This window comes from Lacerta agilis, chromosome 15, assembly GCF_009819535.1.
Source record: "Lacerta agilis isolate rLacAgi1 chromosome 15, rLacAgi1.pri, whole genome shotgun sequence".
NCBI lineage: Eukaryota > Metazoa > Chordata > Lepidosauria > Squamata > Lacertidae > Lacerta > Lacerta agilis.
In genome coordinates this window covers 38,409,209-38,430,473 of record NC_046326.1, presented here as the reverse complement: position 1 = coordinate 38,430,473, position 21,265 = coordinate 38,409,209, and the positions used below count along the sequence as shown (strand labels likewise).

The 21,265-nt window shown below is 44.6% G+C and overlaps 1 protein-coding gene across 1 annotated transcript in view; it reads right to left on the bottom strand.

Moving 5' to 3' along the window:
* The window catches only part of BCAS3 (BCAS3 microtubule associated cell migration factor), a 455,244-nt gene that overhangs the window by 352,833 nt on the left and 81,146 nt on the right, over positions 1 to 21,265 (bottom strand). Inside the window, 2 exon segments of the mRNA XM_033171393.1 lie at positions 3,045 to 3,138; positions 19,636 to 19,806. Of these exon segments, the coding sequence (XP_033027284.1) occupies positions 3,045 to 3,138; positions 19,636 to 19,806 (265 nt within the window).

The window sequence follows — 21,265 nt, the reverse complement described above, 5'->3', positions numbered from 1 at the left end:
TACAGGAGTCGTTTGCCCAGATCCTGGAGACCGGAGGCTAGACAAATCGCCCGTTTAGTCTAGCCTGGCCTAAGATGGAGCAATTGATTCTACTGGATAACAATTTAATCCTTTCCCCTCCTCCTCTTGTTATCAAGATTACACACACTTAGAATTCCTGGCAGAGCGTCATGTACAACATTAAGAGCTTGGAGGCCAATTCATAAACATCTTAATCAACCAGCCTCCTATGGTGTAGGTTCCTCCCGTCTGTGACGACCTCCCAAACTGTAGTCTGAGGCGCCTTTGGTCGAGGAGAACTTGTGGATTTACATTTACAGGTCAGATGTGTTTTTATCAGGGTCACTGTAAGCATCCGTGATGTTTGTAAACTGTTTGGACCTCTTTAAATAAGGGAGATGATTCAAGGCTTAATTCCGCCTAATGAAACTTTTAATAGGGAAAAAAAACCCTGTGGTGTTTGGCTGTGGATCTCACATACCAGGGTGCAAACGCACCTTTAGACTCACTGGGTGGCCTCTGGCAAAGTAAATGTCAGCGGGCGGCAGGATCTGGACCAGCATGGGTTGGAATTGTTGCCGCATTCAAACTGCTGCTGAAACTCCCCAGGTGACCCTGGGCCAGGAGTTCTTTCAGCCTAGCTTACATTACAGGGCTATTGGTTTGAATTGCTGCTGCATTTGAATTGCTGCTGAAACTCCCCGGATGACCTTGGACCAGGAGCTCTTTCAGCCTTGCTTACCTCGCAGGGTCATTCTAAGGACACCGGCATTATTGCTCCAATGTATTTGTAAATTGCAAGGATGGAAGACCTGCAGCTCTCCGAATTATGTTCTCCAGATGTTGCTGGACTCCCAATTCCCATCAGCCCTAGCCAGCACAGCCAATGGTCAGGAATAGTGTAATTTTTTTTTAAAGTGGTGAATTATTTTGTGGTGATTACTTTTTTGTAAACCATCTTGTGCTCTAGAATTGGAGTGGAAGGTCGGGCACAAAATCACCCCAATGAATTAATTAAACGGGGTCTCCCTGTGTGTGCTGGTGTGAGCTCTTGCAGGAAAGGGTAGAGAAAAATAAATTGTTGATCATCTGTTTTCTAAAAGTTTGTTTTTAATCCAACACAGCAAAAACAATGCTGGAGGCAGAAGTTATGAGTTATCAGTCTCTGCAGCCACAGCAGGTGCTGTGATTCTTCAGTGGTTTGACTTCACCACTGGAGGTGCACTCCATTGTCTCTTGAGGCAGATGGGTGCCAACAACGTTTCAGATTGCAAGCCTGAGGGCAGGGAAGATCTCATCACAGATATATGTAAGGGGAGCCTTTTTCAACTGAAGAGCAGGATAAAAATGCTTTGAATAAATGAATGAATGAATGAAAGTGTCGACAAACAAACATGCTAACAAATGGGAGGGTGTTGATTTTTAACTTCTTTTGCAAAGATGGTTTACACCTCGTTAGCAAGTCTGCATCCCAGTTTGAAAACTGTGGCAGGCAGAGGCAGGTGCTGGAAATGGGGCACACGAGTGCAGAAGCCCTACACAGAAATACATGGCAAGAGCTACAGATGCTATGATTAAAACACAGCTTCCCCTTTCCCCACCACTATCTCCTGTCACAAGCAGTAAGAGCAACAGAACTCTGAGCCACACACAGTTATTAAGGAGTTCTGACATAACAGATGGGCTGTCAAGCGTAAGTCCAACTAGCCACTGTAAGCAAGGGAAAGAGGACATCCATTCCGTTTTTGTTCTCTGAAATGTGATTTCATCCCAAACCTCTTCGAGGCATTTTAATTCACTTTAAAACTCATTAATTTAGGCAAGCGGAAGCTCTTGATCTTCCACGGACCCTGTTTCGCTGACCGCCATGCAGTCAATCAAAAAGTTATTACTCTTGTCGTAGGAAGGATAATAAACAAGTTATGCTGTCGGCTGGACGAGATTACATGGACAGGATGCATTCTACCTGCCCACAAGCCTTATTCAGCTGAAAGTAGGAAGGAGAGGGGCAAAGGTGCTTTCTTTGAGGCTTTAAATATCATTTTCAGATCACTTCTCTCCCCACCCATCACCGGAGAGGGGGGCACTAAGACTAAGAAAGAAGTTCAAGTTACATCTCCAGGTTAAGCATTAAGTACAAAAGGATAAGTGGTGTCAAATCTATGAGAATATTTGCACAAACCTCAAGAAATAAAATAAAAAAAATCTCTCTGTGTGTGAAGTCTGTTCCAACTGGAAATATATCGGATGAGGAAACCTTTCATTTACCTAACTTTTCAGATACATTAATGCCCATTTCCTACAGATATTGGATGTAATTTCTTGACCCAGTGCAGATATAATGCTTCCAATATCTCAGTGTGGTAAGAAGATGGACAGCAGGCTACAAAGTCATGTCTTCCTTTCCCAGCGGCAGATATGGGGAACCTGTGGCACTCCATATACTGTAGGACTTCAGCTTCTATCAATCCCAGCCAGTCAGGGGCCATGGAAGCTGGAGTCAGTAACATCTGGAGGGCTGCTGGTCCCCCATCCCTTACCCATGAACATAGGGAGCTGCCTTACGCAATGGGTTCATCTAGCTCAGGCATAGGCAAACTCGGCCCTCCAGATGTTTTGGGACTACAATTCCCATCATCCCTAGCTACCAGGACCAGTGGTCAGGGATGATGGGAACTGTAGTCTCAAAACATCTGGAGGGCCAAGTTTGCCTATGCCTGACCTAGCTCAATGTTGTCCTCACTGACTGGCAGTGATTCTTCTGGGTTTTAGACAGGGGATATTCACAGCCCTACCTGGAGGTTCCACCAACTGAACCTGGGGGCTTCAGCATGCAAAGCAGGAGCTCCTCGAGGATTATGTCTGCAACCCCACACCATGCCCATGTCTTCGGCTACTGAAAAATGGAAACAGCACCCGACTATCTTGGACTGGGATTTCCAGCAAGACTGCACCGAGAGCCACTGTAACAGAAGGCTACACCCTCGCCCCCGTGTTTGTAGCAAGCAGAATATGATGAGATGAAGAGCAAACAAGTCGCTTACCACTAGGGTTGAAAGACATGCAGCAGATGGGCTTCTCATGTGCTGGGAAGTGAGCCACAATGCCATCGCTGTCCGAGTCCTCGCTTACCAGCACCTGTGAAGTAACGGAAAGAACAGAAGAAGAGTGACGTACCTGCATTTTATTCTCTTTACATTCACAGTCCAAGGGTTATGGCAAAGTTACGTACGTGTGTGTGTGTGTGTGTGTGTGTGTGTGTGATGCATTTATTTGCATTTCTGATATATTTCAATACAGGCAAGGTATAAACAAAAATAATATGAGAAGAAAATAATCTCTGGAATAAAACAAAACAATAGAAATTTAGAAATAACAGAAAAACAGAACACATTCCTTGACTGACTTCCCACCCTCTCCTTCCATGGTTCTTTTTATCTCCTCCTTTTCTCATGTTTTCTTGGTTCACCCTATTGCAACTCCTTATTTTAACTCTAATTATTTCTTACACTGCTGAGAATCTTACCATCCTGCTAGGTTGATCATCTGCTTATAATACTTTTTCTTATACTCAATAAAAAAACCCAGAACTCCTTATATCTTTTATCATTTTGATTTCTTATTCTAATGGTCATCCCCCCCCCCCCAACTCCACATATTCTAACAATTTGATATGCCATTCTTCTTTTGTTGGTACCTTATCTGTTTTCCATTTTTTGCGCTAATAACACACGGGCGGCTGTTGTTGCATACAGGAACAAATTTCTCCCGTTTTTTTGGTAACTTCTGTTGTTATTAAACCCAACAAAAATGCTTCTGGATTTTTAGGAAATGATTTTTTAAACATTTTAAAAATTTCATTACAGATCATTTCCCAATAGTTTTTAATTATGCTACACGACCACCACATGTGGTAAAAGGATCCCTCTGCCATCTTACATTTCCAACAGTTACCCTTTGTTGGTTTTGACATTTTTGCTAGTTTGTTTGGCATCAAATACCACCTGTGCATCATCTTCATGAGTTTTCAGTGTGTAGCATGCCGTAAATGTTAAATTTAATTTCCACGGTTGTTCCCATAATGCAAAATCAATGTTTCGTCCCACGTCTCTGGCCCAACTTATCGGTGATTTCACCATTTTGTCCTTTGTGTCCCACTCAAGTAATAAATTATACATTTCAGATAATATTTTAACCCTGGAGCCTAATAACTCTCTCTCAAGCTGCGAGTTTTGTTCTGCAAATCCACATTTTTTATCTAACTTAAATGATGTAACTTAACAAATCTGCCACCTGATCCTTTATCTCTCCATACGCTTTCCATTTACATTCCTCCCCGGTGACTGTTAGCAAGTCTCTATATGTACTCCAATTTGTGTACAAATTTATTTCCTTGCAAGGGCTTCTGTTGGTGACAACCACATAGGTGTTTTCCTTTCTAATAAGTTTTTGTATTTCCCCCATACCCTATACAGTTTTTTTTCCTAATTATGTGATTTGAGAAACTCTTACATATCTTTCCTTTCCTGTACCACAAGACAAAGTTACACAGAAAGTAAAGACAGAAAAAATGGCACGTTCTACACCAGGTGCAGGGAACCTGAAGCCCCGTAAATATTACTGGGTTACAAGTCCAATCTTCTTTGGCTAGTGGTCATCCTGGCTAGCTGGAGCTGATGGGAGATGGAGTCTAGCAACATCTAGCGGGCTGCAGGCTTTGACCTTTCTAGCAAAAGGAATCACTTCCAACCAACCCAAACATCTTCCACTGGAGGCTGAACCACGGCACCAGTTTCCTCTACCCTTTCTCCCTAGCATGTAGTTATGAAACCAATAACGCTGGAGAGAAGTGGGGGAAACATACAACATGGGCACATTGTGTGTTCGCATGACTCCATGTTTACAGGGAGAAAAGATAGGAGTCAATATGGTGTTGTTGCTGCTGGATAGTGACAGCCCTGCATTGCCTGTTCCTGCTCAAGGACAGCATCTTCAAGCCCACCCAACCCTTGGCACCACTGTGCTCATCCATTTCCCTCTTCCAAACACTTGTACAACACTACAAACGTGAACATGCAACATCCTCTGCCTGTGCCTGTGCCAACCATCTAAGGAAGACTAAGTAGCACAGAAATCTTTCCTAAGGCAAATGTTTCAGAATAAAACTGGTAGCTCATCCATGGCCATTTGGTGGATAAACTCAACCAGAGATGACGTACCTTGTTACTGTTGTGTACTGCAATGCAGCCAGGTAAGAGCCACTTGTGGCGCAAAGCAAGGCAAGGTGGGCACGCCTCAGGCGATACACAAAACACAAGGAAAGTTCAGGCTGGATGCAAAGTCCAGGTTGTGTCCTGGGAAACAGAGCTCTGAAGTTGCTCCAAAAAGGAGAAAGCTAAACCTGAGGCCTTCTGTAGGAGTAAGATCAGGTGCAGTCTGATTGTTAGCCCTACCTGTGCTGCAAGATGCTATTCTACTTAAAGAAGTCCAGCCCTCTCTGCTGATCTGCTGCTGTGACAGAGCAGAAGAGCCTTGGGTCTTACTGGTACTTCTGCAGTGGAGCCTCCGAGTCAGAGGCAGGCAATCTAGGATCGGTGCTGGCCCTGCAGGTTCATCTGACAGCAGCACATCTGGGACTGGCCCTGCATGCCCTTGGCTCTTCTGCTTCAGAGTCCTCACCCTCGTCCCCTGACGATGAGGAATCAAACCCCTGGGCTGTGATTCTATCGTGACTTCGGAGCGCATAATGGCGTTTTCACTTGGGATGCTGCACAAAAGGAGGAAGGTAAGTAATAAGGCTGGCCCAAGCCATTTGCTCCCAGATACGAAGGACAAGATGGCACCCTCTCCTCGCTTCCCTGCACAGGGACCAGTGAGACTGGCAGCTGAATTTTACTTCCAACACTGGTGACATGGCGTTGCAGCTGGGGCAGCAGACTACTTTAGGGAGCTTAGGACTGACTGTGCGGCTGTGTCCACCAACCGAAATGGCTGGAGGAAATGGCTGCCCCTCAGCAACTGCCACCTGAGGCGATTGTCTTATTCTGCCTAATAGTAAGGCCAGCCTAGGTAGACAGACAGACAGACAGACAGACAGACAGATGTTTCAAGGTATAGCAGCAACTTGATCACAACAAACCAATAGGGGCTATTTAGAGCTTGGCAACCCTACAACCCCAACAACAACAACAACAACAACTTATTATTTATACCCCGCCCATCTGGCTGGGTATAAATAATACTCCACCCCTTTTCTGTTTTCTCATGAAGGATGCATTCCACCCCCCTCCGAAAACCCATGATCCCTTCTCTATGAAAAATGACATTTAATTAATATTATTTATTAGAACAGTGTTCTCGAACAGTGTTCTCAAAGCAACTAGCATGAGTTTGGCCAAATTGTAGGAGGCAGTGAAAGATAGGCGTGCCTGGCGTGCTCTGGTCCATGGGGTCATGAAGTGTCGGACATGTGTGAACAACATTAGAACATCCCTGTTATGCTCTGGACATGAAGGAAATCTATTTGAGAGTGCATCAAGAGAGAAAATGCCAGAACACCAGGGGTTGGACCAGATGACCCTTGGGGTGCCTTCCAACTCTAAGGTTCTATGGTATCTTCAAGCTTCCATGAACTGTTGGCATAACTGTATCTTTTTGTTTAATTCCAACATTAACAGACAGGAAAATATTTGGGGCCTGGATTGAATTAGAGAGGAGAATTCCTTTATTTAATAGACAGCAGCGGGGGCTTTTTAAAGGAAAAAAAAATACATACTCTGTCATCAGTGGCACAGATTTGCTGGGAAGTGTTTAGTCATGAGCAGATGGGATGAGTTCCCCCCCCCCTATGTTTTCACAGGAGAGATAGTAGATACCTTGGCTCTGAAGTCCAGACAAGTTCCTGACTTTTCATCAGATTTTTGCAACTGTCCATAATGGTCAGTCACAATGACAGACTTGCTTGGGGAGAGGAAAGGCCATTAAACAGGGTACCGGTAATCAAACCCCAAAAAAGAAGACGCAGTGGGCATGACAATATCAGAGAAACATCCAATGAAGCTAAATGCTCAAAGATTCAGGAAATATGAATGAAAGCGCACAGTTCAGCTATGGAACATGCTCCTGCAGGAGGCAGTGACTCCCACCAAATCAGATGGCTTTAAAAGGTGACTGGACAAATTCATGGGGGGATCAGGCTATCAATGGCTTCTAGCCATAATGGCTGAGCTCTCCCTCCATAGTCAGAGGCAGTATTGCTTCTGAATACCAGCTGCCATAGTAGAGGAGCGTTGCTTTTCTGCACAAATCCTGCTTGCAGGTTTCCCACAGGCATCTGGTTGGCCACTGTGAGAACAGGATGCTGGACTAGATGGGCCATTGGCTATTGGTTAACATGACCAAGCCATGTTCAAATTCAAAGTGACTGTGCAGCAGGAGATAATCCATATCTAGGTCGCTGGCCTGATTAGACCCAACGCGCTTAGACAGGACAGTCCTCAAACAGAGACCTTCAAATGTTCTTTGTATTGCATGGACACACAAGCCATGGGTGAAGGACCTTTGGCCCTCCAGATATTGCTGAAGTACCACTCCCATCAGCCCTAGGAAGCATAGACAATGGGTAGGGATGATGGGAGTTGTAGTTTGGCAACATCTAGATGACAAAGGATTCTCTACACCTGTTCTAGGCTTCACTGTACATTACTTGAACAAATACATTTCTGAGAACAAAATGGCTTCTAGAAGCTCCAAGTAAGCCCCATAACCATTTCAGGTTCTGTACATTTCCCTCAAGCTCAGATACCAGGCTGTAAAACAACACACACACTCTAGATCCAGAGCACTCTCTCTTAACAAGCCAGCCTTGTAGATGTCAGAAAAGGCAAGTAAATAAGATGATCCTCTGTGGTACAGAGAAGCCGCACTTGGGCTTCTGGAGAGATCAAGCCCTTAACATCCTTCCTTCCCCCACGGCAGCACCACCTTCTTCCGACCCCAAAGCCTTGGCCTGTCGCCGCCATCCCTGAAAGCGCATTAGAAAAACTCTCTCAGAGGCAAGGTTCATAAATCTGACCATTATCCTGCATAACGCACAGGAACACAATATTTCCTCAGTTATATCTCCTCCGATCAAGAAAGGAAAAGCAAGTAGGCGCTCAAGAAATCAACATTAAGTCTCCCTTCTGTCAAGACCCCGAAAATCACCACTCGTCTTGACAGCTGCTCGACCTCACTTCCCCAAAGAGAGCTGACGATTTTCAAAAGGGAATAGATTCGACCTCAAGGGCTTAAGTGAATACACTCGGCTCCGTCAACTGACTGGATTAAAGTTCAACAGAGAGACTGACATTGCTAGACAATGGAGGGCACAGGTGGAACGTCCCTTTAAAGCAGGAGGACAAATGATTATAAAAGACTAACGTGACCTTCAGGTGTCCTGAGAAAAACCCCAAAGAATTGAACTTGCTTGCAATAAAGGAGACAGATTTAGAACTGTGGTACAGACACACACATTGCAAAGGCATCCTGGTTTTATTCTGTGTGATTTTTGGCCTGCCTTGTGCCACAATTAATTTACCTCACATTTTCTACTTCTTGACCATTCCCATGTATGTATTTATTTAAGAATTTCTGTGCCACCTTTCAAAACATGAAAGAGTTTTCTCAAGGGGTCTTACTATACACACACACACACACACACACACATATGAGAGAACACAGGTAATTAAAATACCAAGAGGTAAAAGATCAGCAAAAATCACCTTGGATCTGCAAACCAATACATACAATCAAATATATTATAATAATAAAATGCAAATATATATGAGCAGTATTATTTTAATATCCTGACCACCTCTTCACACAAAGACAGATTGAAAAAGGAAAGTCCAAGGCTCACTTTAAAAAATGAAGGAGTCAAACATGCCTTTTGAGGGAGGGCGTTCCCAGAGATATGAGGCCAACACTAAAAAGGCCCTATTCTTTAAGCAGGGTCATGATCTGGCTCAGCTCCTAACTCTGAACAAGATGTTTCTAGTGTGGCGGTGCTGCCCATGGACTATGAGACTGTTTCCTGGTTTTTTCTGTATCCCCCTGATTGCCTATTGAATGGTACCAATGGACTGGGATTTTCTGATAGACTGGGCCCTAAGTCACATGACTGAGATAAAAACAGTTTGGAATAGGTGGAAGTCTGTACTTGCTTCATCTGCCATGCCTCTGGAACACCCCTTTTTGGAGATCTGCACTGGGGTATCTCAAGCTTAGCCAGGGTCAGGGACTGGTGTAACCCTGGCTCAGGTTATGAAAAAGCAAACCCGCCAGATCCAAACTCTCTCACCCCGGGTTTGGATTGCGCTGCAAGTGGGTGTACCATCCTCCCACTGCCCCCCAGACACCCGGCGCCACTTCATCAGCCTCAGTAGATTCTGCAATCCTGAAGTCTACCCACGTTTGTTTGCAGCACGGAACATATTTAATTGGGCATTGAAGTAAAGTAGATGCCTTTCTCCTTCATTTCTGACCTGCCTGAGTGCATTGGATTGCAAAGCCTCATTTGATCTGTGTTTGATCTTTTCTTACTGTATGCTGGAGCGGCTCGCATTGTATGTGTGCCCCCCCCCCCAATGCTTAAATAAAGAACAACAGAAGGAAGACTAAACAATTTAGGAACCTAACCCAGGAATTCAAATATCACATGAACCATTGTAACCACAGCAGCACGTTCAACCATATCCATCCATCCAGACGGTTCGGCATTTGAAATTTCCTACTGCTGAGTTGTGGCCCTTACACATTTGCTATGTTTTGAGTTCCCATTTACGTTGTTGGCATTGTGTTGCACACATACTTCTGAAGAGGGAAATGTGTATGTGGATCAACTGAACGAAGCTGAAATAATAGACAAGACAGAGAGCCATTCCCCTGGCTTTAATGGTGCCCTTTAAACCAATCTTTAAATACATCTCTAGACTGGTAGCCAGAAGCGACAAGAAATTCCACGCAGGTGAATGACAAGGCTGGGGGAGAAAGGGAGAGGGGACTCCTTAAAAGAAGGCCTGGACTGAAAAACTGCCTTCCGTACAGACCCTCTTGGGTGCTGAGAGCGGCAGAGGGGGCCCTCTTGCTGGTTCCTCCGCCCTCAGAAGGTCAGGGCCTTCTCTGTGGCAGCCCCTAAGCTGTGGAGCTCCCTCCTCATAGAGCTGTGTCTGGCACTTTCACTGTACAGCTTCCGGAGAAGGTCAAAGATGCACCACTTTACCCTGGATTTTTGACACTTGAGCTGTATATATATATATTTAGGACCCATCTCATTTTTATGATTGTAAATTGTTTTGAATTGTTTTTAATGTTGTGCTTTAATTTTGCAACCCATCCAGGGACCTTAGGATGAAGGGTGGGCAATAGATAGATAAAAAGTAAGTATCCTTCTGCTTTTTTTGGCAGCACCAAATTGTTGTTGTTTTTTTAATTGCGAAGCCCTCATCTGTCCAATCTGACAGAGCCAATATAATGTCAGCTTCCAATTTTTTAAGATGTTCAGCAGCAATAATGGGTGGAGAAAAAAGAACCCTGAAAGAAAAACAATGAGCACCTCAAAACATTTATAGCTGAGGTCAAACATCAGTAGGGAGAAGAAGGAGGGGGAGCTAAATGTGATAAATCTGCAATGTTAACAGCTGCTTCCCTTTTAATAGAATCCAGCGTAAACTCAGAGCAGCCTTTGGCTTGGCTCGAGCCATTAATCTGCGACAAAAATGTCTTCTTGAGAAAAAGCAGAGCCCCTTTAATAAAAGTTAAGGCAGACAGTATTGGGTTCAGAGGGAATCCTGTTGCTTTTTATATATAAAGAGAATTATTCAATAATAAGTGCAGATAGAAAGCACACACAGAGAAAAAAAATGCAGGGGAAGTCAACACCGAGGGTAGCAGACTGCGCTATCTGCGAAAAGAGAGTTTTGCTGTAAATAAACACTGGCGACAACATGGGCCAATGAAAGTCTACATGGTAGGTTTAAGTTTTATTGTTGGGAGGTCATTTATTTGTTAAGTTCTTGGCCTGGGGCCCATGGATGGGTTTTCTCATAGAGTCTTGATACTTGATAAGCATCTTTCATTGTCCATGTTTTTTTTTTTCTTTTTAAAAAATCAATCCTTAAACTGAATGAAAATTAACTTTGCATGTTGCTGCTATTGGCCATGCCTCTCTTCCCTCACCAAATTTTATTGTCTTCTGTATCACAATACATTAATAAAGGGTTTTGTGGGGCGGTGGAGGGGGGGGGAGTTGCACAGAAAAGTGCCAAGACCCTGGATCCAGAAAAGCCCATTTATGTGTATGGCTTTTTCAACAGCATATTCTTTGCATACAGTTAGAAGCTCTGCTTTCACGCGAAAAGCAAAACTTGGCAGGATTTGAAATAAAGAGGAACCTTCAATGTTTGCTTCTCTGCTTATTAAATCTATCTAGCGCCCTTTCTCCTCAAAGGGTGCCCAAGGCAGTTAGCAACATTAAATTTGATAGGGCCATACTCAAAACAATAATGAAAATGATTCTTTAAATCTACAGTGCCCCGAATGTTCCTATCCCCTTCCAGGTGCCTGGACAAATAAATATGTATTTGGATTTTGCCTGGAGGATAAGTTTATCAATGGCTATGAGACATCATGGCGATGGTTTACCTCCACTGTTAGAAGCAATATGCCTCTGGATGCCAGTTGTTGGGAATCTCAGGGGGAGAGGGTTGCTGTTACACTCAGGTCCTGGTTGTGGGCTTCCCATTGGGGCACCTGGCTGGCCATTGTGAGAACAGGATGCTGTACGAAATGGACCACTGGCCTGATCCAGCAGGGCTCTTACTGCATTATTAACATGGGCAGGGAAGGGGACTGGCAGATCTTCCCCCACAGGAGGGAGTTTGCCCCCCAAAAGGACATCTATTACTAGGCAACAGTTGTCAAACACACTTCTGGAAGGGGGGGGGCTGGATTTTTAATGTCACTTTAAAGCACCACGCAGGGCTCTTTGCAAGGACTTTGTGACTTCAAAGCACCCAAACACCGAACACCTCACTGCGACATCAGGTGATTTGACAGCTGGGTGGCCACAGAGGCCAGAACTGAATAAGGATCTAGCCTGTGGAGCCAAAAAGAGTATCCCAGCCTTAGTCTTTGCAGATTGACAGCAATGCAAATTGGTCTGTTTTAGCTATTGGTGTGTGTGTGGGGGGGTGAGTTTTGTCAGTATGCTAGTTGAAATGTCTGCTGGCTGAATTGTCTCCGTTTTATGCCAAGTTGGATTTGATAGCTGGATTTTAAATCAATGAACTATTGCCGGTTCAGCTTTATTGTTTTACTATTGAATCGTTGGTATGCTATGTTCTTACATTTTATTCCGCTTGCTGTGGCATGTCACCTAGAGGATTTTCTTTTTATTAGGCAGCTCAAAATTGGAAATGAATGCATACATAAAAAGAGCTCAAGGTTCAAACTAGGAATCTCAAAGCCCAATGACCTGGCCTAGTGAGTCACTTGTGCGGGCTCAGAATTCGCTGCCGCCTTCAAGCACACAGGAAGCTGCCTTGTACAGAGTGCTACCTTACACCAAGCTTCTAGCCCTCATGGCAGCACAGAGATAGATTCTGAAAAAGTGTGGGAAATGCCTTTTGAAACAAAAACCAGAGGGCTAACAGAGTAAGAATTCCAGTGTTGGTTATGGGGTCCTTCATAAGAAGCTAGAAAGCAGTCTTATGCTGAATCAGACCATTGGCCTATCTAGCTCAATACTGTCTACACAGACTGGCAGCAGCTCCGCAAGGTTTCAGGCAGGGGTCTTTCCCAGTCCTACCTAAGCACACCAGGGTTTGAACAGGGGCCCTGTTGGAAGTTTGAGAGCAACTCAGCTTGTAAAAGATGGGTTTGTGTGGAGTTAAGACAGATATGGAACCTCCCGATTCCCAGGCTATCCCTGTACCTTTATCTCTTTGCTGACTTCTCTATCTCTTTGTTATTTAGAATGATACACTAAGTTTGCATCCTGTTTATAACTTCCTGCTCCTCACACCTATCTCTCAGACCGCAAGATAAAAAGTCATCTTTGAACTACCCTCCAAGAGAACAAAGGAGCAAGCATGGCTGCATTGTTCTTCTCTAGACTAGTTAAACTAAAACGAGGAACTTTTTTTACCGACTTCATTATGTTGGGGTGAGTGTGTGTGTGTGTGTGTGTGTGTGAGAGAGAGAGAGAGAGAGAGAGAGAGAGAGAGAGATTCCAACAGGTCAAGTCTACTTCCTAACCAAAATTCACAAGACAGGCACTCTTAACTCTTCAAAAGTTATCCCAATAGGCCCTTTTGTATTCACTGAGATACAACCCTTCCGCATTGGACCCTGTGATTGGCAAGCAGTGATTCACACAACATGGTAAGCCAAAGGGACTGTGCAAATTTGAAGACACCCGGAGAGAAGCTCGCAGCTGCTTTGCCGCTCCTTGGTTTTTCTGCTCCCATGGTGTGCAGCGCATTGTCCAAGCCCAGGCTCGAGGTTAAGCTCTTTCTCCTTGCTAACCACAAGCTGTAGCCAAGGTTTGCTCTTTGTGGAGCAGAAAAGCAGTCGCAAGCTCTTCAACAGGACTCCACGTGCTCCACATCAACCATAGATTGGCTCACCATGGCATGTGAACAAGGTTCATTACGAAGCTTCTGAACTGGCCACATGAATACCAGGACCTTGGCCTTCTGGTCAACAGGACAGCATCATCCACTCACTGCACATTGATTTCTGCGCTCTCCTCTGCACTGAGTTACAGCCTTGAATTTCAGCCAGTGACGGGTGGCAGAGGGGATGGCTTGGAGAATACACCCTCCAGGCCTGGGTTTGAGTACCTAGCCTTAGCAAATGTACGTCTATGCAAGCTTTGACTTACTGGGTTAAGGCAGACTTTCCCAACTTGGTGCTCTCCAGAAGTTTTCGTCTATTAGCTCCCATCAACCCTGAAGACCCTGTTGGCTGGGACTTATGGGAGTCGTAGTCCAAAACATGTGGAGAGCACTAAGTTGGGGGAGGGCAACTATTGCAATAAAAAAATATTGCTCCTTTTTCTTTCTGTTACCATGCATTCTCCATCAGCTATACAAGACATTTAGCAGGTTTAAAGTGAGGCCCAAAACTGCAAGGCTTTTGAGAAAGGTCATTATTTCAGACCAACTCTGGGTGGTCCCACCCAATGAATTAATTAAGTCAAAAATCAAAAGGTCAAAAGAAAACATCAGTCCAGCCACTAAAAGTTTATGCGTTTAATTTCAATTAGGGGAAGGGGGGCAGAAAAAGAGGAAATCTGTATATCTTTGTTTTCACTCATTTCAACTAATTGATGGCTCCAAAGAAACGACCATTACATCTAACTGAAAAGTTTGCTAACACTTCATTAAAAGGAAGTTTAAACAAGCTCACAAACCTTGTTAATGTATTTGGGTTGACCACAAAGTTGTTTGGGCTTCTTGGTAATTATTTTTATTCAGCTTTCAAATATAAACACAACAGCCAAGTCCAATAATTCAACTATATATATATATATATATATATATATATATAACCTGATGCTACAGTTCTGTTTCAAAAACTACCACTGTTGGGGGTTGACTACGTAAACTGCTACCACAAGCAATTTTTCACAAAAAGGTGTCTGTGCTGAGAAAAGTTCACTAAAATATTTTCCGTCCAACAGGTTCCAGAGCCTGAAGAGCAAAAGCAAACCTTTATACTCCCATATACTGTATGGTCTCTAAGTAAGCTTTTCAGGGTACACAAGTCACAAGACCTGGGTTCAAATATCAGATATGCAGGGGCATTTTCCAAGTAACCTAAATCTCTCTGAACTTGCTCTTCCAGAATTGTTGTGAGAACAAGAAGGGGTAGTCCACGACTGTGTGTACCGCACCACACATTTAAAGCACATGACTTCCCCCAAATAATCATGGGAACTGCAGTTTGTTATGTGTGCTGGGAACTGAAGCTCTGTGGGCGGGTAAACTGCAGCTCCCAGGATTCTCTGGGGAAAGCTGTGTGCTGTAGAACGTATGGCGTGCATGCAGCCACTCTCCTGGTAACCAGAGGTGAGAAGGAATTGCATGCAGATTCCCTCCAGTACTGGGGGCAGTAACCCTCTGAATGCCAGTTGCTGAGAATTACAAGTTGCACTCAAGCCCTGCTTATGGGCTTTCCATTGATGCATCTGGCTGGCCATTGTGAGAACAGGATGCTAGACTAGATGGGCCTTTGGCCTGATCCAGCAGTCAGGCTCCTTTTAGGTTCCTATGGACTCTATTATTGGCCCGTCATAAGCCTCTGGCCACACTGGGGACATGACAACAGGCTGATGTGAGACCTGAGGGACCGAGAAAGCAGAACTGCAGGCAGAATACCTTTTCCTTTTATGAAGATCATGCTGCAAAACACTGAGGCCCACCCCTCACCACTGGAAAACTACTAAATTGTTAATTCCAGCGGTGTTTCAAGATCCCCAGGCTCAAAAGAACAAGGGCTGGCATGTTATTCCTGGCTTGGAATGGTACAAGTGCAGAGTCTGTAGTTATTCTGTGATACTTGAGGGGCGTCAGACAAAAAAAAAACACCCGGAACCCTCAACTTATCAATAATGCCTTACTTATATTTCACCATGTACTTGAATAACTCAAGCGCTTTTCTTTTTACACCTATACACAACACTCACACACTACAAAACTCCCCAAAGTTTTTCACCAAATCCATTAAGCAGGCTGCCTCACGATTGCTATAAAGATCAGAGGCCAAGTTCATTACAGACAAAAATCCTCTAAATCATATATAAGGCAACTTAAAAACCTAAGATAAATCATTTTATTACTAAAGCTATTGCTGGAGGAGTCTGGGAGCAGACACTGAACGTCAGAAATAATGACTGCATTAAAAAAGGCTTCATGAGAAATTTATGAAGTAGAATTTCTTTCTGCCTTCTCCGCTCCCCCACCCCACCCCTGGCCCATTCTCCTGGCACTGTAGGAAAAGCCAAGAAAATATTTTCCAGGAAAGCATAATAAACTCTGAATGGATCAACAACCTTATACTGAGATAATTGAACCTTATAAAAACTTAAAATGAAATATTTGGGGTTTCCCCCACCACCTTTTGGGTTTCGTGTTATTTTGCATTTAAGTAAGTCCTTGGAGGTCAAACGAAGAAAGTATTTCTTTGAACCAGTCTCTCAAGGAACAGGCTCCAAGCAACATGTTTGAAGCTGGAAAAACAATTGTTATTTTAGAAAAAATTAGGGGGTGGGGAAAAGAGAAGGACTATCGGCATAGTGGGTCACACACAATATGGTTTAAACTGAAGTGCAGGAGACCCAGATTTGTTCTGCACACCAGTGTGGTTAAGCAGAGTAGCACTCCCCCAACACCGTTCCTTTTCGTTGTTGCTTGATCACAATTGCCATCATCCTTGGCCATGAGGCTGATGGAAGTTGGAGTCCGATCAGCATCTGGTGGGCACCAGGTTGGGGTAAAATGGGTTAGAGTATTTACCTAGACCAAGGAGACCCAAGTTGAAATTCTCACCCAGCCATGAAGCTCACTTGGTAACCTTGAGTCAGTCCCTACCTCTGCCTATTCACAGGATGGTTGAGAGAATAAAATTGAAGGCGGAAACAGTAAACCATGTATTCCTCCTGAAACCCTTGTTGGGAGAGCAATGTCCTGGCTCAAAATACAGAGGCAGAGCCTCTTACTTGGAAGAAAGAAACATTTACTTAGGCAAGTAACAATACAGGCTTGGTGACAGGCACAGCGCTCAAGAGTCATGATCTGGGAGTTTAGGAGCAAGGCAAGAAGTTCAGAACTGGATGGAAGCAATGGAGATGTCCCAACAAGTTTCCCCATCCCTCATTTGAAGGCGAAGTGTGTGGCATGCTCCCTTGCAGGAATGTCAAGTTTGCAAGCGTGTGCTCCGTCGGGGTGGGTTAGGTCTCCCCCATCTGCAAAGACATTGCCTGGTTCTAGGTGACGAAGCCTGCATCCTCCTGCTCAGTCTCCTGTTCAGCCTCCTCCTTCAGATGAATAAATCCCTCCCCAACCTCCACTGAGGCTCTCTACTCTGCAGGAAGGTCAGAGGATAGAGCAGACACCGTTGTTCCCCATTCCAAAGTGTCTGCCTTCAACCCAGGTTCCCACCATTATTCCTGCTCCTCCTCCCACAGTAATGCGGGGCTCATGACAGGTAAGATATAAATGCTATAAACAATAATTAATAAATCTGGTGCAGCTTCTAGGAGAGATTACTGCAATGCATGGTATTTGGAGCTGCCTGTGAAGACTGTTCAGAAACTTCGGATAGTTAAACTGTGAAGCTGTTAACTGGTACAGAGGCTCATGCCCCGCATACTATTTCCACATGCTACAGGCGGTGAGGCTCATTCCAAACAGTTAAATCTGCTATCTTACGATGGGATGACTTCCTTTTTCTAGTTCATCTTTCACCCCACCCAAAAATAAAAATAAAATCTCTTTTCCAATGCAGAGAAAATAGAATGTTGCATCCACTAGGCAATGTATAGGAATGGCAGGTGGGGAGGAGAGGGGTGTTCTCAATTATATTTGGCAAATTAACAGAACACAAGAAGATCAGGTCAGCTGCCCATCTGCTCTCACAGTGCCCAACCAGATGTCTTAGTGGGAAGACAGCAAACAGGACCTGAGTGCAACAGTGCTCTCCACTCCTGCAACTTATAACAAACTGGTTTTGAGTGGCATGCTGTCTAAGAGCTGGAGGCAGAACATAGCCATCAAGGTTAGTAGCCATGGATAGGTGTATCCTCCATGAATTTGACTAATCCTCTTTTAAAGCTATCTAAGTTGACTATCAGTGCCTCTTGTGGGAGGAAATTCCATAGTTTGACTATGTGCTATGTGAAGGACTTTCTTTTGTTGGTTCTGAATCTTCCACCATTCAGTATTGGATGGTTCCAATACCAATGGACTTTATCTATAGATACTTGCTAGAAAAAGCTAATTGCGGCCAGTCAGATGCCAATGAGAAGTCAGCAAGCAGGGCCTGAGTGCAACAGTGCTCTCGCTGCCTGCAGTTTCCAGCAACTGGTATTCAGAGGCCTACTGGTCTTGAACGATGGAGGGAGACCATAGCCATTGTGGCTAGAAGCCATTGATAGAAGCACTGCCAGCAGAGTGCTGTTTACCTACTATCAACTGGAAAATGTTGGAGGTTAGTGCAACCATTCAGGATCACTGGCAAGTTACTCCTTATGACCCTTCTTACTCAGTATTGGAACAGTTAAAGCCTGCCAATGAGGCCCTCTTAGAAGCAACACAATCTCAATCTCTTTCTTTCTTTCTTTCTTTCTTTCTTTCTTTCTTAGCAGTTGCTTTGGGCCCTCGGGTGGTCCCACTCCATTACGGATTCATCATTGCAATCAGGCCGTACCCACATCACACAAGTGGTCACCCCCAATCAACATCAGTGTCGGGCAATTACAAGAAAGATGCGGAGCGACACTTCACACTTGGCACTGTCAAAAATGTCACTTAGCTGAGTCCTCTTCAGCTGCACGCGAGCTGGCTTTCATTCATTCCCAATTAGCAGTTCCCGTTCAATAAATCCATTCCACCCACAAATAATCTTAGCCCCTGTGGGGGTGGGGTAGGATGGAAAAGGGGGGGGGGGCTCAAAACAAAACAGGGCTATATTTTGCATCAGTTGGTACAAAAATCGTAAAATAAGCTGAGGGTTAAGGGTGGAACCAGACACAACAGTAAACACAGGGCTGCCACATCAAACAGCCATCTCATGTCAAGTCTTCCACTGTTCCTCCATCATGACTTGCCAGTGTAGTGGCTTTGTCCTGCTGGCAGCAGTCAACAATGTGGTGAGAAGGAACCAGCACAACTTGATGACATCACAACCGTCATAACAAAGGTGCACCTACCTAAGCATTCCAGGAAACTCAACTTGCAGCTGCTGTTTTTCAGCGACAGCCCCATATTGCCGGTGATGAGGACTGATTTATTACATTTATACCCCACCCTTCCTACAAAGAAGCCCAGGGCACCAAACGCACAAACAATAACATCTAAAAACCATTCCAACACAGAGGTAGGCTGGGAAAGCTCTCTACTTACAAGGCACATTGTTGGAAGGGGAAGGTGTTCAAGGAGGTGTCAGAAAGACGGGAAAGAGCTCTGAAGAGTAGGCGCCACCATGCTAGAGGCCTGCTAAAAATATCGTGCAGAACGGGCCTCCTGGTAAGATGGTAGTTGCAGGAGGGCATCACCTACAGAATGCAGTGATCAGCTGGAGCACTTAGCAACAACTCCATCTTGTCCAGTCTTCTGTGTGCAGCGGTTTTCAGGCTGTGCTCTGGGAAAGCCTGGGAGGTGAAACAGAGGGGAGATGCTCCCAGAGGCTCCTCAGCCTTCCCTTTAGCCACACCTTTGCTTTAGGTGGCAGATTGGGAAGGGCAGTGAACCTCTGCACTGAAAAAGGCACCAGACTAGCTACCCATGTGCTAAAGATGAAAGGTTCCAACAGTGAAAGTTGTTAGACTCATGCTTTTATTTTATTTTTTTGCTCATCTGAATATGTTCTTACCTGGCCTTCTCCAACCGCCTCAGTATCGATAACCGTGACGATCCCGGGAACCAAGGGACTGCGTCGGGTATTGCTGTGAGCTAAGATTTCTTCTTCTGTCGCTCCTGATGGCAGAGTGCCTGTCAGCTGGGTCACGACTTTCCCAACCATGGTGAGCCCGGTTTTTATGGTCTGTTTAAAATGAAATAAAAAGAACAGTTGATGCAAAACTCATTTTAACTGCAGCACTTGTTTTGCCCCTTGTAGGCAAGTTGCACAGCAACAGCTACTTGAGAATGAAGCTGAAACCCTTCATACACTGCGTTTCCTTTAAAAAGCTGCACCAAAGAAGGAATCACAACACTAGAAAATTTATACATATCCACAGAACCATTTATTTATACATACATACATACATACATACATACGCCATCTTTTCCCCTGATGGGACAGAACTGCAGTTCCTCCCTGGCTGGGCTGCTGCAACACACTCTACACAGGGTTTCCTTTGAAGATAGCCTGTATAATTTTACTGTGATTTTATTACCGAGACTGAAGAGCAGATTATAAATAAGCAGCGGCGTCAACGTAATTGAAAAGCCAGTCTGTAAGCTGTAGCTGCTGCAGAATGCATACCTGGGAGTGGGAAGAACTGAATTCAATAGGACTCATTTCTGAGTTGGAGCGCTATTGTAAAATGTGGAATTTGCACCCACAAGATGTTGTGATGGCGGGGAAGGCTATCCATGGACACTTGCCACAATGGCTATGTTCTCTGTCCACTGTCACAGGCGGCAGGCCTCTGAACACCAGCTGCTGGGAATCACAAGTGGGGAGGTCTGCTGCTGCACTCACGTTCTGCATTTGGGATTCCCCCCTAGGCATCTTGTTGGCCACTGCTGAGAACAGGACACTGGACTAGATGGGCCTTTAGCCTGATCCAGAAGGGCTCTTCTGCTGTCCTTCTATCTCAGCGTATCACATCTGTTCGACTGGTGTACTCCTAAGCTCCTGCTACCAAGGGCCTTTGGCCTGATCCCGCAGCCTCCTCTTACAGTCTTCTTATGTTAAGTTCTTATAAGCTAAAGGGCCTCTGGGAGATGCAGAAATGAGACCAGAGAAAAGGAAAAACTCATATGCGAAATGAGAAAATGAAGCTCCTCATTCAAATTCCAAGAGGTTGTGGCGTGCAGGGACGGGGGGAGTACTGAGGGGGGAATCAGTTCAGATGACGGACTGGAGGACAAGCCACAAATCAATTGCAACTGCTTTGTTTAGTGCTAAAAACTCAAACTGCAGTGATTAGAAAACACATTAGTGTTCATCAATTAGTAGCCGAGCATTTGGCTTGAATTATTCATGGGGAAATGACTTACACACAAGACTCTGTTAGTGTGTTGTCAGGAAAACCTCTGAAGGGGCCAACAGAACCAGGCGCCACTGTGTATCGACGGCACCGATCCAGCCAGGAAGCCCGATTAACCTCTGAGATGCCTCAGTTGATGTACTTACCCTATTAATGCTAATGGAGATGCTACCACTTTTTTAAAAAAAGAAGAAGAAGAAAAAGTCGGAGCCAGCCAGGCTTCATCAAGGGAAAAGTCTTTAGGTTTTTAAAGTCTTTTAGCAATAGACATATCCTGTCATTTGT